At 58.9% G+C, this 16072-nt stretch overlaps 2 protein-coding genes across 4 annotated transcripts; both read left to right on the forward strand.

Moving 5' to 3' along the window:
- Positions 1–1524: 1524 nt before the first annotated feature.
- Positions 1525–3058, forward strand: INHBE (inhibin subunit beta E). 2 transcript variants are annotated; one of them, XM_057703815.1, is made up of 2 exons: positions 1525–2080; positions 2307–3058. In XM_057703815.1, exons 1-2 carry the CDS (start codon positions 1783–1785, stop codon positions 3056–3058), a joined length of 1050 nt encoding a protein of 349 aa, XP_057559798.1. In that variant the 5' UTR covers positions 1525–1782. The 2 variants fall into 2 exon arrangements, with proteins under 2 accessions (XP_057559798.1, XP_057559797.1); XM_057703814.1 differs by having other exon boundaries at positions 1783–2080; positions 2304–3058.
- Positions 3059–5639: 2581 nt separating this feature from the next.
- On the forward strand, positions 5640–16053 carry GLI1 (GLI family zinc finger 1). 2 transcript variants are annotated; one of them, XM_057702470.1, is made up of 12 exons: positions 5640–5748; positions 8935–9061; positions 9289–9381; positions 9646–9841; positions 10098–10242; positions 10609–10698; positions 10790–10927; positions 11249–11398; positions 12019–12183; positions 12691–12921; positions 13463–13730; positions 14120–16053. In XM_057702470.1, the coding sequence occupies exons 2-12, from the start codon at positions 8962–8964 to the stop codon at positions 15859–15861; spliced, it is 3318 nt and encodes a 1105-aa protein (XP_057558453.1). In that variant the 5' UTR covers positions 5640–5748; positions 8935–8961; the 3' UTR covers positions 15862–16053. The 2 variants fall into 2 exon arrangements, with proteins under 2 accessions (XP_057558453.1, XP_057558452.1); XM_057702469.1 differs by lacking the exons at positions 5640–5748; positions 8935–9061 and having other exon boundaries at positions 9147–9381.
- Positions 16054–16072: the final 19 nt, after the last annotated feature.

The following is a 16072-nucleotide window of genomic DNA, read 5'->3' on the forward strand; positions in this document are numbered from 1 at the left end:
ATGACTCACGACCCAGGGAGAGAGGCAGGGTGGAGAGGAGGGTCTAAAAGCCTCACTGTCTCCCTCCCCACCACAGGTGCCCTGGGTTTCTAGGAAGAGACTGGCACCCATCACCACGCTCCACTGCCACATGTCAGTGATAAGGTCCGAAACGAAACCTAAGGTAGCAGTGCTGTGGTCCTGACGACAGCCTCTGCTCTCTGGCAGTGCCGAGGGGAGAGAGCTAAGGGACCAGCTTCTCTGTCTTCCGGTGTCGAGGCAGGGTCTCCCGAGGGAGAGGCTGGGAAACGCTCCGGGTCTCTCCACTCCCCAGAGCAGCTGGCTTCCCTGGGAGGCTGCTCAGCGCCAAGGCTGCTACCGTCCAGTGGCTCAGCACTGCCACATGGTGGACACTGGCAGTACTGAGCCCCAGCCCCCAAAGCACCACCTCGTCCCCTTTGGCAGATCTAGCAGTCTCTCTTGACAGCCCCCACTGGGTAAATAGTGGGGAGATTAATAAATTGGAATAGGGGCACATTTTCAAATAACCCTCACTTCCTCCCGGCTTCTTGAAGAACTGGGGCATGAGGAGAAAGGCTGGCATGAGGCCTCAGTCCTCCCACTGGACGCCAGTGAGGAGTGTGGTAAGGAGGGCTGGGATTGGGACTAAGGTTGGTGTCCTGGTCAGGCTTTGTTCTGAAAAGTCCATAAACCTTCCATTTCCCACCACCATGAACCGAGGCGGGCACCACTTCTAGGATACCCCAAACCTAGGCAGTTCTTTCAGTCCCCTGAAAGAGAACTAGCCGCTGGGGACAGGCCCTTCCAAGTCCCATGCCCTCCGCCATCCTTGATGGACTCTGCCCTGCTGTAGGATTGCATCAGCCCCACCCCCGCCTGCCTAGGTTTCCCCAGACATCACAGTAACACGCTACCCCCCCCCGCCATGCCCCAGCCCTCGTCCACGTTGTGCTCCGGTCCAACTGGACTCTGGGCCGTCAGCACAGTCAAGGTCACGGGGTGACTTCTGTGCCCCGTGGCACTGCCACCTTGGCCTGGGCAAGAGGACTCCGTTCCTGCCACCCTCCCACCCCCCTAGCCTCTCACCACTGTCCCAGCCCCGTTGCTAGAAATAAAAAAGACCAGAGTTCTCCTTCCAACCCGGAGAAATAACCACTGGGATTTCCAGCTACCTCATGGAAACTGCTGCAGCAGTGGAGGCCAGGCAAGCGAGACAGACTGCAGGTATGGGGGAACGGCCCTTTCCACCTCGCTCACATGGAGTTCCCTCCCCCGAGCCCCGGACCTTGGGGACTGAGCATGTGAAATCATCCTCCGTCTTGCATCATGCGTGTCCACATAGCCCCCCCCCCAACCCCTACCTCAAGCTCCGTGACCAGGGCCAGATGGCGAAACCTGAGCTCCAGGGGGGAACCTCCACCCCCTGCAGGGACCTGATGGGCAGCACAGCTGGCCAATCCTGGGACTCAGAGGGTAGGTCTGCCTGCTGACCACTAGGTGAGGGAGCCCCAGGCTGCTGGCTCTAGAGAGGCCCCAGTCAGTAGCCAGACATGAGCTGTGAGGGTCAAGCTGGCAGACTGCACTGAGCACAGCTACCACCCACGGCCTGCCTTCCTGAGTCCCAGGCAACAGAAGACAGGTGGCTCTCCCCTTGGCCAAGGGTAGGTGTGGCACTGGTGTCTGCTGCCACTGTGCCCTCACTGGCCTCCTCGCACCAGACTCAGCAGAAGGGGCGACGCCACCCGAGGCTCCCGACCTGACCTAGGCCCATCCACCGCGAGCATGGGGCTCCCTGACGTCCAGCTCCGGCTGGTGCTGCTGTGGGCACTGGTGTGGGCACAGAGGGCAGGGTCTGCGTGTCCCTCCTGTGGGGGCCCCACACTGGAACCCCAAGCAGAACGAGCGCTGGTCCTTGAGCTGGCCAAGCAACAAATCCTCGAGGGGCTACACCTGACCAGTCGTCCCAGAATAACTCATCCTCCATCCCAGGCAGCACTGAGCAGAGCCCTCCGGAGACTGCAGCGGGGAAGTGTGGTTCCAGCGCATGGGGAGGAGGTCATCAGCTTTGCTGCCATCACAGGTGGGTGAGGGAGAGGCAGGCAGAGGGCAGGCAGGGAAAGGGAAGCAGGAGCGGAGGGAGCGCGGTGCGGGAGGAAGAGGAGGAGCTGGGGTAGGACTGGCCTCGGAGTCCCTGCTTCTTCTAAAGGTGGGAGCTGAGGAGAGCAGGCAGCAGGGCTGGCGGGAGTCTCAGGGGAGAGCGTCCCCTCCGCTCCCGCTCCTCAATCCCTTCTCCATCTTCCCAGCAGACTCCTCCACCTGCAGCTCCATGCTCACCTTCCGCCTGCCCACTCCTCGGTCCCGCCACCTGTACCACGCTCGCCTCTGGCTGCACGTGCTCCCCACCCTCCCTGGCACTCTTCCCCTGAGGATTTTCCGACGGGGCCCTAGGAGGAGACGCCGAGGGTCCCGCGTCCTCCTGGCTGAGCACCAGTTGGCACACCCAGGCTGGCACGCCCTGACTCTGCCCTCTGGTGGCTTGAGGCGTGAGGAGTCTGGTGTCTTGAAACTCCAACTGGACTGCAGACCCCTAGACGGCAACAGCACCGCTGCCCCACAACCTGGGCGGCTCCTGGACTCAGCAGGAGAACAGCGGCCCTTCCTGGAGCTTAAGACCCGGCCCAAAGAGCCTGGAGCAGGCCGGGCCAGGAGGAGGACCCCCAGCTGTGAGCCTGAGACCCCCTTGTGTTGTAGGCGAGACCATTATGTAGACTTCCAGGAGCTGGGGTGGCGGGACTGGATCCTGCAGCCTGGGGGCTACCAGCTGAATTACTGCAGTGGGCAGTGCCCCGCCCACCTGGCTGGCAGCCCAGGCATCGCTGCCTCCTTCCATTCCGCTGTCTTCAGCCTCCTCAAGGCCAACAACCCTTGGCCCTCGAGCACTTCCTGCTGTGTCCCTACTGCCCGCAGGCCTCTCTCTCTCCTCTACCTTGACCGTGATGGCAATGTGGTCAAGACAGATGTGCCAGATATGGTGGTAGAGGCCTGTGGCTGCAGCTAGCAAGAGGACCTGGGGGTTCGGAGTGAAGAGATCAAGCTAGGAGTTCCCAGGCAAAGGGCATCTCTGGCCGGAGGCATCAGATTCCTGACCCACACCTTCATCCAATGGGTCACCTGGCAATATGACTGGGTTGACCCCTCTGGGACCCAAGTGGGTACATTCTTGTCCAGACTCTGGCCCATTCCAGGCTGGTTGATGGTGGGGAGATGGGGAAAGGGGGTCCTCTAAAGGAGTCTACCCAGAAAGCACGATTTCCTACCCTAAGCCCTCTGAGAACTTGACAGAGGTGAGGGAGGGAGGGTGGGAAGGAGAAGGCAGAGAAAAATCACTTAGCCTCTCCGGAGAAGAGAAAATGCTCAAATGAGGGAAGGAAGAAGCAGACAAAGGACCCAGCGGGCTTGGGATGGGGAAACAGGCTGACCAAGGGTAGGGGCTGTGGAGTGCTTGAAGGGAGGCTCAAGAGGGAGCTGGGGAAGGGACTGAGGGGAGGTGTTTAGGAGCGCCCCATAAATGGGAGTCTAGAGAGAGGGGTGCTGAGCCTGAAAAGTTCTCTGGTTTTTCTCGGGGGGGGGGCAGGACCCATCAGGGAGGCAAATGTTTATGCTTTCCTAATAAAAATGAGAAAAAAAAATCAGCAAGTGTGAGTCATGAAGAAGGGCTGGGATGATGGTCCAGAGAGATGGTTCTCCGAGTGTGGCCTGGGAACCTCCAGGAGGTCCCTGCGACCCTTTCACGTGGTCAAAACTATTTTCATAATAAAACGAAGATGTTATTTGCCTTTTTAATTTTCAATATCTCAATAGCCTACAAGTGGAGTTTTCCAGAGGCTGCAGGACATGTGATTACATCATTTTTCTGACATCTTCATTAATGGGACGTGTGCTTGTGTATTCCTGTGTGACAAACTTTTTTTTTCAATTTTAATTTCTAATATGGTAAATTGATATAAATCACATAAACAAAAGCTCAATAATTTTTGAGGGTAAAGGGGAATTGAAGCCAAATTGTCTGAGAACCGCTGATCTAGAATCCTGGTTGGGGAGGAGAAAGCAGTGTGCACTGAAAGAGCTCCCCTGGAAGGAGCATGTGTAGGGTCTCTTCTTCTCCAGTCATCATCGATCCTGCCTGACCCTCTGGGTATAACTGGTGTCTGGGTCAAAGTCATGTGGGGGAGGGAGGCTAAAATAGGGCTCCTTATCTGTCCTCCCACAGTTACTACATATATTTGTCAGGCCTCAGACCTCTTCCTAGCTTCACCTTTCCCCTTGACCCTCAGACTGAACAGTTAAGCAACTGACTCTCCAGACCCAAGGAGGGGTGGTTCTTAGAAGCTGAGCTAGGATGTGGGAGGTCTATCTGAGGGGTGACAGAAAAGGAAAGGGCTCCTTTCCCCCCACCGTGCCTTCTCCCCTTTCTCATAAAGAAAGTTCAGAGAGACTAAAATAGCTGCCCCTTCCTCGGCATCTGGTAACCATGGCAACACAAGTCCAAAGGGCCAGGGCACTCCCCTAGTAGACACTACCACTCTGCAGTAGCAGCCCCTGCCGGAGTGCCCCTCTGCTTCTTTGGGCTTATGCAACCCCTTCTTGGGCTCCCGGCTGGACTTTGACGAGGGGGGCGGGACACGACGCCTAAGCCTCCTACTCCTTCAAGCTCCCCCAATCTCCTCTGCCTCCAGACTCCAAGAAGGTGTCATGTGCCAGAAAGACCAGCAGAGGGAGCGGCCAGCTTTGGAGAGCAGAAAGCGTGCGGGCAGCTTAGAGGTGCAGAGGTGGCCCCAGCCTCCAGAACGTCGAGAGGATGGAAAGCAGGAGTTCTCAGGGAACAGTGCTTCAGTCTCAGGGTTCCTTAGTAACTTTGTGAACACATGCGCTGCCCTGCACCCAGAGCCTCAGCTGCTACTCCTCCCTTTTATGCTCCACGGACCCCTCGCCTTCCGCGCAGGGCTCCCAACCCAACCCTGTCCCAATCCTCTTTCCACCCCAAATCTGTTCCCAGCCCCTTCATGTTCTATCCAAGGGGTGAGGCCGGCAGAAAAACTACAGGATGGTGGAACGCTCAGGTAGCACCAACTAAAGTCGACGACCCTACTTTCACTATTATTTTTTCCCGTGTGAGTTTTTTCGTCACCCCTCCGCCCCCCAATATATTTCTCACTTTGTTATTTCTGGCTCTGATTCAGGGCCGCTTGGTGGGCAGCCGATCCAGGGATCCACGCCGGGATTTACGGCCCACTACCAGCAGCGTGTTCAGCTGGGGGGGGGGGGGGTTGTTAGGCAGTATAGGGTCCCTCAAGGGAGGGGGAGGATCCTGGGGGTCCTGGGGGTGCAATAAGCCAGGCACCCCCTCTCTTGCTTCCAGCTACCCCGCCTCATCCTCCAGAACGGCAAGAGGGAGGGAAATAGGAGGGAGGTGAGGGGCGAGCGGGAAGAGCGGCGGCGCGCCAGCGGCTAGAGCGAGAAAAAGTTTTTGCAAAAGGGAAAAAAAAGTTTGCGCTTCTCGCGGGTGGTCCCGGCTCGCGGCCCTGCGGGCTGCGCCGGCGGGAGGGCTGGGGGCCAGGCTGGGGGGGTGGGGGTGGCACTGAGGCTGCGCTGCTGTAGCCCTGTCCGCCCCCCCCCTCCCCACCGCACGCCCCCCAGCCCACACTCCAGCCCTGGACCGCGCATCCCAAGCCCTGCGCCCAGACGGAGGTGAGAAGGGGGGCAGGCGGGGGACCACCTGGGAGCGGTGGGGGAAGGGACCTGAGGGGATGCTCTGCTGGCGAGGGACTCTGCCCAGCCAAGGGGGAGACCTAGGGCACAGAGGCAAAATAGGGGTGGGAGAGCCTGGGATAAGATATTAGAAAGTTTGGAGGATTTTTTCAAATATATCTCCCTTTCGCTGTATCTTTTCCACTTCTGACAGTCTGTGTGTCTCTGCCTCAGGCCACCGTGGGTTTCTTTGTCTGTCTCCGCTTCTCCCATGTATTAGAAACATCTCACTTTAGTGAGGTTGGGGTAAAGAGGTTGGAAGGACGGCTAGCTGGAGGTCTGCGTGGTAGAGAGGGAACTCCAGGTGTGATTGTGAGCGCAGGGCAGGAAGACATCCCTGTTTCTGAAAGGAGGGAACAGCTAGGGAGAGAGTCCTAGATGGGGTGTGTGAGGCGACAAAACCACTGTGGGGGGCGGCTGGGCTTGAACCTCTGACCCGTCTTGTGACAGATGGGCTTGCTGGTGCATGTGTTTTGGGGACAAGGAATTGTCTTCTGGAGTAGGAAGGGGGCTGGTGGAGTCAGTCTCTAGCTTAGGCCCTAGGAAGACTCCCCGAGGAATTTGGACGCTTGGGTCCCAAGGACTGTGAGCAGAGTGCTGAGGAGACCTTGTCTTGACCCTCTGACCTCAGGACCACCAGGGCAGCTGGGGCCAGCCACAAGGAGACCCCTACTGGGATGGGGTGGGACCACTGGCCACTGCCTGTCTGAGCATCCCCGTTGGCCTCCCCTCCCAAACGGGAGCTGGGGACCGAGGCCCCTCCTCTGGCTCAGACCACCCTGCCTACCCTTGCTCCCCGCTCTGAAGCCTCTTTCAGGCCCCGTGACCCCGAAACAATCCTCCCTGGGCAGCTAGCTTTGGGGACGGGATTAGGGAAAGGGGATCCCATAGACACGGGGGACTGAAGGTTTTAGGGCGCTGGAGAACTGGGGTCTTCATAGGGTAGGTCTTTACGGTTCAGTAGAGGGAGAAGGCAGGGCAATTTCCCGGGGGGAATTGTAAGAGCCGGAATAAGGGTGGTTTTTTCCCTTGGGGGGCGGGGTCCAGAGACACCCCCCTCCGCAGTTATCTCCCAGGCGTTCCCCGCCAGGCGGCACAGACCCCGCCCTTGACGTCATGAGGGGGTTCCCGGGGGTCTGGAGGGGTTAACCCTTGGGAAGCCAGCTGGGATACCCAGGAGCCTAAGGTGTCCTGGCTCCGCCCCCTCCTCAGACACACCTTATTTCACTTACCCTAGTTACTTTCTCTCCCTATCGTTTCTGGGTTCTTCTTTTCCACCCCTCCCCCAAGGGGACTCCCATTTTCCTACAGTGCCCCCCCCCGCCCCTCCAAGGGCGCCAATGCCAACTCTCTGGGTGCACTGAGAGGAGGAGGGAAGAATGTGTCCCGCCTCTCAACGCCCCCCCCTCCGCTGCGGCTCGCTCGACTGGGCTCCCCGGGCGGGCGGGGGAAGCGGAGCCGTCTGCAGCCAGAGCCTGCGGCGGCGACTTGGGTGGGCCGAGGAGGCACGGGGGCGGGGAAGGCGGGGCCGGGAGGAGGGGGGCGGGGCCGACTCCTGGGAGTTGGGGAGCGGGGGTACGAGGGGGGACTCTGGAAAATTGGGAGGCACAGAAGATGATTCAGGGCCCCAGCAGGGGAAGCCTCGAGCTCTCTGCCCCATCCTGCGCTCTCACCCACACCCCAGGAAAGCTTAATTTTCTGAAGCTGGAAACGTTAGCGAAATTTTCCTTCCACTGGCGTGAAGGGGAGACGTGGGTGGGCTGTGGCACGCACGGGTGAGGAGGGGTCTCGCCGCCTTTCCATCGCGGGCTCCCCTGCGGCTGGGCATTGGGGCAGGCAGATGGCTGAGCAGGCGTGTTTGGGGGAGTCTCTTCAGTTTTGGGGGGTCGTTTGCTAGCCCCCGCCTCCTTCCCCTGGGTGAGTCATAGAGGAAGGAGGCGGGAGACGTGTCCCCCCATCCAGCTGCCAGCCAGCTGTGCGCCCCCGCCCCCCCCCCAACGTAGTGCCAAGGTCGAGTTGGGAGGTCTAGGTTGCAGGATCCGGATCTTCGCTGGTAAAGGAGGAGTTAGGCAGGGCACGGCCCAGGCTGCGGGGCTCGGGCTGGGTCATGGGGTCCGGGTTCCGCTCCCCATCTCACCCCGCCCTCACCCTAAATCCCAGCATCCCGGGATCACCCACCGCGCCGGCCGGCCCGCTCCCGTTCGTTCTCCACCCTACCCCGCCCCACCCCACCCTCAGTCCCGGGAGGCCGGAAAACCCGGGGTGGAGCAGAGACTGGAGTTTGAGGAGAGACCCGGACAGCGGCACCCTCCTCTCCCTCCCTGCTCCTCTCTAATGGATGCTGACGTGTGTGTGCGCGCGCGTGTCCTCTCCCAAAGCTTTCCCTCGCAGCCCCTTTGCTGTCCCCCGACACAGGCCAAAAGAGTTAGGCGCGCGCCCAGGTTCAAACCACCCGTGAGTAACACCAGCTTCCATCCTTTCCACCCGACAGACCAGGGAGGCTCTCCTCAGACACTTTATCCCCTTCCACACAGTTTTCTGCCTCGGAGAGAAAAGGGCCGGTCATCAGGGCTCCCTCCCGCCCCGCCGGGGGCTGTCTGTCTGGGCTGGGGCGAGGCCTCCCTCTGCTGGACACTGCGCGGGTTGTAGCCAGGCTGTCCCTGGGCAGCGGGCAGCAGAGGAAGGCAGCCAGCCCCGTGCCTGAAGTCACTCCTCCCCTGGAGTTCCCCCATCCCACCCTTCAAAGCCGGCCCATGACCAGAACAAGAAGAAACAGAGGGCCTGTGGTATCAAATCACTTGAAGCTTGTAGGCACAATTAGTCCACAACACTCCCCCTACACACACACACACACACACACACACACACACACACACACACACACACACACACCCAGACAAAGCTCCCACCCGGTTCCCACAAAGATCCCCAAGACTACTGCCTCTGCCTTTATGGGACGTCTCTCCTCACCCACCCCTGGCTGGGTGTTGTGCATTTCCACGTGACGTCCCACGGCAGATGTCTTAGAGGCGCTCTGCCCAGGGTTCTGCGCCTGAGTTGGTTATCTGACCTTCCATGTTTCCCTCTTACCTTTATAACTTGCAGATCTCCCTTCCCCTCCGGCAGTGTCCCCACACTCTCCTCTGAGACACCATGTTCAACTCGATGACCCCACCGCCAGTCAGTAGCTATGGCGAGCCCTGCTGTCTCCGGCCCCTCCCCAGTCAGGGGGTCCCCGGCATGGGGACAGAAGGTCAGTGCATACACCGCTCCCCGGACCTTGACAGCAGGCAGACCTCTCACCCAGCCCCAGGGATCCCTCTTCTATCTCCTACCCCATGCCAGTTTCCCATATACAAAAAGATTTGTGGCCCCATGTCCTGTGGGCTTGGAATAGGGGGTCAGGCCTTACCTGGGGTTTCAAGGTGAGACTTTGTGTGTCCTCCATTCCCATCCCCCATTCCAGTATCTCTTTTCTAGGACTGCCTGGTCTGCCCTTCTGCCACCAGGCCACCCTCATGTCCGGCCCCCACACTTATGGGCCAGCCAGAGAAGCCAACAGCTGCATGGAGGGTGAGGCCTCAGGCAACATCTCTTCCCTTTCTGCTCCTTTGGAACTCATTCTGAGGGAGAGAGCTGGAGGGCAGGGGATCTACTTTGGAAGAGGAAATGCTTAGAGATGGGATCCAGGAGTCAGAGAATGATCAGGAGGTCACAGATGGGGTCCATAGGGCAGAGTCTAGTGTCATTCTTTTTGCTGAGAGTCAGGACCCATAGGCTGGATGCGTGGGGGACATGCCCCTTTACCCTCTCTGTCTTCCCTGTTTCCTGCCCCAGCCCCACTGTTTCCTCCTCCCCGGAGTGCAGTCAAATTGACCAAGAAGCGGGCACTCTCCATCTCACCGCTGTCGGATGCCAGCCTGGACCTGCAGACAGTTATCCGCACCTCACCCAGCTCCCTCGTGGCCTTCATCAACTCACGCTGTGCCTCTCCGGGGGGCTCCTATGGTCACCTCTCCATCGGCACCATGAGGTGCAGACAGCCTCGGGCTAAGAGGCCCCTAAAGACCCTACCAAACCCCATTAAAAGCCTCAAGGCCGCCAAACCACCTGACCCTATTTGAATCCTTATTGTTTCAAAGGCGTGGAAGCCTCCCCTGTGCTTCCCTGGGGCTGCCTCAACCGCGTCCCATACTGCCTTCCAGAAACCCTCCAAAGAGCTCAAGAACGCCTGAGCCTTTCTGAGCTGATAGTCCTAAGTAACTGCCTCTTCTCCTCCCCCTCCTCAGCCCATCTCTGGGATTCTCACCCCAGATGAATCACCAAAAAGGGACCTCGCCCTCCTTCGGGGTCCAGCCCTGTGGTCCCCATGACCCCACCCAGGGTGGGATGCTGCCACAGCCTCAGTCCCGGGGACCCCTCTCCACTTGCCAGGTGAGGGTTGTCATGTTGTCACCTGATTTCCCTCGGTTCAGGGTGGGCAGGTGATGGACTTTTTAGGGGAAAGGTGGATGAAGCACAGAGGATGTAAAAGTTTTCAGCGCCAGAAAAATAAAGGGTTATGGGTGCCGGGGTTCACTTCTTGGGGTTGAATCAGTCTCTTCCAAACGAGATCCCACCTTTCACCCATCCCATTCACCAGTTCAATCTAAGGAGGAAGGCTCTTCCAAACCCAGGGCTTCCAGCTGCTTGCGGGGGGCGGGGGGGAGGGGGGCACTCAGGGCAGGAAGACCTGACTGGGCTGCCTCTTCCTCCTGCTCACTTCTGCCTTCATCACCCTCACCTCTTCCCGTGGGGAAGCTGAAGTCTGAGCTGGATGTGCTGGTTAGCAAGTGCCCAGAGGAGCCCTTGGAAGGCGATATGTCCAGCCCCACCTCCACCGGCACACAGGTACAGGGGAGCGGGGAGCTTTACCTCTGGCTCCTGCGGAAAAACAAAAGCCGTCACCCAGGTGACACTAGGATTTTCTCTCCTACCCTAGGATCCCCTGATGGGGATGCTGGATGGGCGGGAGGACCTGGAGAGAGAGGAGAAGCCGGAGCCCGATTCTGTGTATGAGACTGACTGCCGCTGGGATGGCTGCAGTCAGGAATTTGACTCCCAGGAGCAGCTGGTGCACGTGAGCCCCAGGGGGTAACAGGAACGCTGGCTGGAGCCTGTAGGACATTCTGGGTGGGGCATGGTGGAATCAGGCTAAGGGCAGGAGGTCAGAGGTTGAGTGCCCAGTGGGTAGGCAGAAACTCAGGAGCTGTAGCTTTGTTTTAGAAACGTGGAAGAACGGAGATGTGGGCTCTGATGTCCTTCCTGCCTCTTCTTCCCCCATGATGGGAAGCCATGGAGGGATATTGGGGGCGGGGGGGGGGGGGAGATCGAGAGCAGGTCTGTTCTGGATCTCAGGGGTGTAGGGAACCTCGGAGAACCTCCGCATCTTCTCCCTCAGCACATCAACAGCGAGCACATTCACGGAGAGCGGAAGGAGTTCGTGTGCCACTGGGGGGGCTGCTCCAGGGAGCTGAGGCCCTTCAAAGCCCAGTACATGCTGGTGGTGCACATGCGCAGACACACGGGCGAGAAGCCACACAAGTGCACGGTGAGGCACCCCTCCCCAGGCTCTGGCTCCCTTCCTAACTCGGGGCTCCCCACCGAGGCAGGGCCCAGTCTGACTTTTGCCTTCATAGGTCCCTTCCTCCACAAACAAATATTTTAAGATTCTATTTTATGACTGGGTTGGTATAAAGATGAACATATTGATATTATATATTAGAACACGTCCTTGGACCTAAAAGCTAACTTTTCCCCTGTTTGTAAAAGAAATCAAAACATTTTTATGGGCCCCTGAAAGTACAGTGGGCACTAGGCGCTGTGCCTGCAACTCTGCCTAATGGAGAAGCCATGCACGGAGGACACACACGCCCAGGGTGACCCAATCCTAACACAGTCTGGGCTCCCTGTGCAGGGAGACGTGCTCTGGCTTGACCAGGGGCTGCTCGCTGCCTCATCACCACGTCCCTGCAGGCAGAGTACCTCTAGCTACTTCTGTCCCCCCAGCTCTTGCCTGCCCTTGTCCCCAGATTTTGGGAACTCTGAAGCCCCAGTGCTCTTGCGTCGTGAGTTATATTCTCTGATGTATGTCCCTTTTGAGATTCAGGCTTCCGCTAATCTCCATGTCCTTCTGTCTGAGCGCGATCCTTTGACCCCCATATCCCCTAGTTTGAGGGGTGCCGGAAGTCATACTCACGTCTAGAAAACCTGAAGACGCACCTGCGCTCACACACGGGTGAGAAGCCGTACATGTGTGAGCACGAGGGCTGCAGCAAAGCCTTCAGCAACGCCAGTGACCGAGCCAAGCACCAGAATCGGACCCACTCCAATGAGGTGAATGCCCCACTCAAGAGACCCTCCCCACTTAAAGAAGCCATCTACTGGGGAGGTTCCCCCATAAGAAACCCCTTAGCCCAGCACCCACTCCACAGAGGTGAGTCCCCCCACCCATATCATTCACCTGGAGAAGGTCTTTCTGAAACCAACAATTTCCACGCACCACCCCTCCCCCTACCTCTAACCAGCCATAGGACTAAACTAAAATAGACCCATTCTAACTAGAAGAGACCCCTGGTCCCTTCAACCCCTGACTTTAGGAGGCCTCACAGACCTTGGTTCAACCCCTCATCTCTCCCAAGCCTGGGCTCTCAGTGTTGCTAATCTTCCCCTTGATCTTCTCATCCTCTACTCCAAGGGCCCTGCTCTCCTTACTTCCTTGGGTGCTATGCATTCCTCCCTGACCGCCCCTCGTCCTCACTTAATGTCACCACTTTTTCCCGTTTCTTCTGCATTCTTCCGCTTTGATCCTTTTGCCTGCTGTCTTCACGCTCCATTCCACAGAAGCCCTATGTGTGTAAGCTCCCTGGCTGTACCAAACGCTACACAGATCCCAGCTCGCTCAGGAAACATGTCAAGACGGTGCATGGTCCTGACGCCCACGTGACCAAGCGGCACCGAGGAGACGGCCCCCTGCCCCGGGCACCGGCTCTTTCCACAGTGGAGCCCAAGAGGGAGCGGGATGGAGGCCCCATCAGGGAGGAGAGCAGACTGACTGTGCCAGAGGGTGCCACGGTGAGGCAACCCCCTGCCTCCACCCCACCCCCACCCCCACCCCCGGCCCACCTGCCCCGCCCACCTCTCTCTAGTCCCCTCCCAGCTGTTCCATCCCCTCCTATGCAAATCTCTCCTCTGTGGTTGGTCCCCTGTCTCCTGCTCCTTGGGATACCTCAAATCTAGGGATTTTGGTGTAATTAATTATTTAATGGGTTCAACACACTCATATAGGAATTAGTATATTATTTTAGGCCTTGTACCTGCATAATTTCACATACTCCTCACGACAGCTTCATAAGAAAGGAACTTACTCTCCCCATTTTCAGATGAGGAAACTCAGGCACAGACCTATGTCCAAGGTCATAGAGCACAAATTTGAACCCAGGGAGTCTAGGCTCTCATCAACAACTTTTCTCCAGTTTGCCTTCACCGTTCACCTGCTCAGCCCTCTCTACACCCTTAGGCCGTCACTGGAACACAGGCTTTAGTCACTCACCAAGTTCAGGAAGCTGTGGGGAAGCGGGATGGGTGCCCCCCTCAGCCCTCATCTTCCCCACAGAAGCCACAGCCGAGCCCTGGGGCCCAGTCGTCCTGCAGCAGTGACCACTCCCCAGCAGGCAGCGCAGCCAATACCGACAGTGGTGTGGAAATGACTGGGAATGCAGGGGGCAGCACTGAGGACCTGTCTAGCTTGGACGAGGGGCCTTGCATTGCTGGCACGGGTCTGTCTACTCTTTGCCGCCTTGAGAACCTCAGGCTGGACCAGCTACACCAGTTCCGACCGATAGGGCCCCGGAGCCTCAAACTGCCCAGCCTGACCCACACCGGTGAGAGATGGGTGTGGGGGGTGGTTGCTGGGTTGGGATCTGGACCTTCCTTCAGGTTGGAAGGAAGACGTCACCCTTCAGGGCTGCTATATAGCACCTTTGTACAATTAGAAGAAGGTCCCCCTTCCTCAAGATACGTTTCTTCCATCTCTCAGAAAACTGTTGTGATGTACAAAGTCTACGATGTGAATGCTGTCCCCTAGGATTGTGCAGTGCACAACCTGTAGGACGGTTCACAGTGACCCTGAATCCCTGGTGACCCAGGAGAAAGGGAATGGGAGAAGGAGGAGACAGAACTGAGTGGTTAGAGTTAAGGACCCTTCCCTGGGATTCCTGGACAAGGCTGAGATTCAGAGGGCTCCCTGGCCTTTTCTACCCATCACTTGCAGGCACTCCTGGATCTCGCCGTCTGGGCCCCCCAGTATCTCTTGACCGCCGCAGCAGCAGCTCCAGCAGCGTCAGCTCAGCCTATACGGTCAGCCGCCGCTCCTCCCTGGCCTCCCCTTTCCCCCCTGGTTCCCCACCAGAGAATGGGGCAACCTCTCTGCCTGGCCTCATGCCTGCCCAGCACTACCTGCTCCGGGCGAGATATGTTTCAGCCAGGGGAGGTGGTACCCCACCCACGGCAGCAACCAGCCTGGATCGGATGGGGGGTCTTCCTGCACCTCCCTGGAGAAGCCGAGCCGAGTATCCAGGATACAACCCTAATGCAGGGGTCACCCGGAGGGCCAGTGACCCAGCCCGGTCTGCTGACCGCCCCGCCCCAGCCAGAGTCCAGCGGTTCAAGAGCTTGGGCTGTGTCCACACACCCCCCACAGTGGCAGGAGGACGGAACTTTGATCCCCAACTCCCAGCCTCTGTCTACTCACCACAGCCCCCCAGCATCGCTGAGAATGTCGCCATGGATACCAGAGGGCTACGGGAGGAGCCGGAGGTTGGGACCTCCATGACGGGCAGTGGTCTGAACCCCTGTGTGGACTTCCCACCTGCTGACCCTCTGGGGTACAGGGCACCCGAGGGGGCAGCAGCTGAGCCTTATGGAGCTAGAGGCCCAGGCTCCCTGCCCCTTGGGCCTGGTCCACCCACCAACTACGGCCCCAACCCCTGTCCCCAGCAGGTCTCCTACCCTGAACCCACCCAAGAAACATGGGGTGAGTTCGCGTCCCACTCTGGGCTGTACCCAGGCCCCAAGGCTCCAGCTGGGGCCTACAGCCCGTGTCCCCGTCTGGAACATTATGGACAAGTGCAGGTGAAGCCGGAACAGGGGTGTCCCGTGGGTTCCGACTCCGCGGGACTGGCACCCTGCCTCAGTGCCCACCCCCGTGAGGGGCCTCCACGCGCACAGCCTCTGTGCTCGCACTACCCCCAGCCTCCCCCTGCCCAGTATGCCCAGCCAGGCACCTATGCCCAGCCACCTCCCGATTACCTTCCCGCAGAGCCCAGGCCCAGCCTGGGGTTTGAGCCCCCCACGCATCCCACAGGACAGCTCAAGGCGCAGCTTGTGTGTAACTACGTTCCGTCTCAACAGGAGCTGCTGTGGGAGGGCGGGGGCAGGGGGGATGCCCCAGTCCAGGAACCTCTCTACCAGGGTCCCAAGTTTCTGGGGGGTCCCCAGGTTAGCCCGAACCCTGCCAAGGCCCCCGTGGCCACATATGGACCCGGCTTCGCACCTAACTTGCCCAATCACAAGTCGGGTTCCTATCCTACCCCTTCACCGTGTCATGAAAATTTTGCAGCAGGGGCAAACAAGGCTTCCCATAGGGCAGCAGCACCACCCCGACTTCTGCCCCCACTACCCACTTGCTATGGGCCCCTCAAGGCAGGGGGCCCCAACACCAGCTGTGGCCATCCTGAGGTGGGCAGGCTGGGAGGGGGCCCAGCCTTGTACCCTCCTCCTGAAGGGCAGGTGTGTAACCCTCTGGACTCTCTCGACCTCGACAACACGCAGCTGGACTTTGTGGCTATTCTGGACGAGGCCCAGGGGCTGAGTCCTCCCCCTTCCCATGACCAGAGGGACCGCTCTGAACACACCCCACCACCCTCTGGGCCCCCCAACATGGCTGTGGGCAACATGAGCCTCTTACTGGGATCCCTGCCTGGGGAGACACAGTTCCTCAACTCTAGTGTGTAAGGCGTGGGGAATCACAGATGCACATTTCCTAAGGGGTGTCCACCCCCACCAAGAAGTCAGGAGGAGGAGCCACAGCCCCCTGGGATGCCCCAGGGATGGGAGGTATGGGCTGGGGCTGTACACAGTCTAAATATATTTGGGGAGGAACTTGATAATGACACTGTTTCCTGATAATAAAGGAACTGCATCAGAGAGAGCCCTGCTTTCTAGG

The sequence above is a fragment of the Hippopotamus amphibius genome, chromosome 12, assembly GCF_030028045.1.
Source record: "Hippopotamus amphibius kiboko isolate mHipAmp2 chromosome 12, mHipAmp2.hap2, whole genome shotgun sequence".
NCBI lineage: Eukaryota > Metazoa > Chordata > Mammalia > Artiodactyla > Hippopotamidae > Hippopotamus > Hippopotamus amphibius.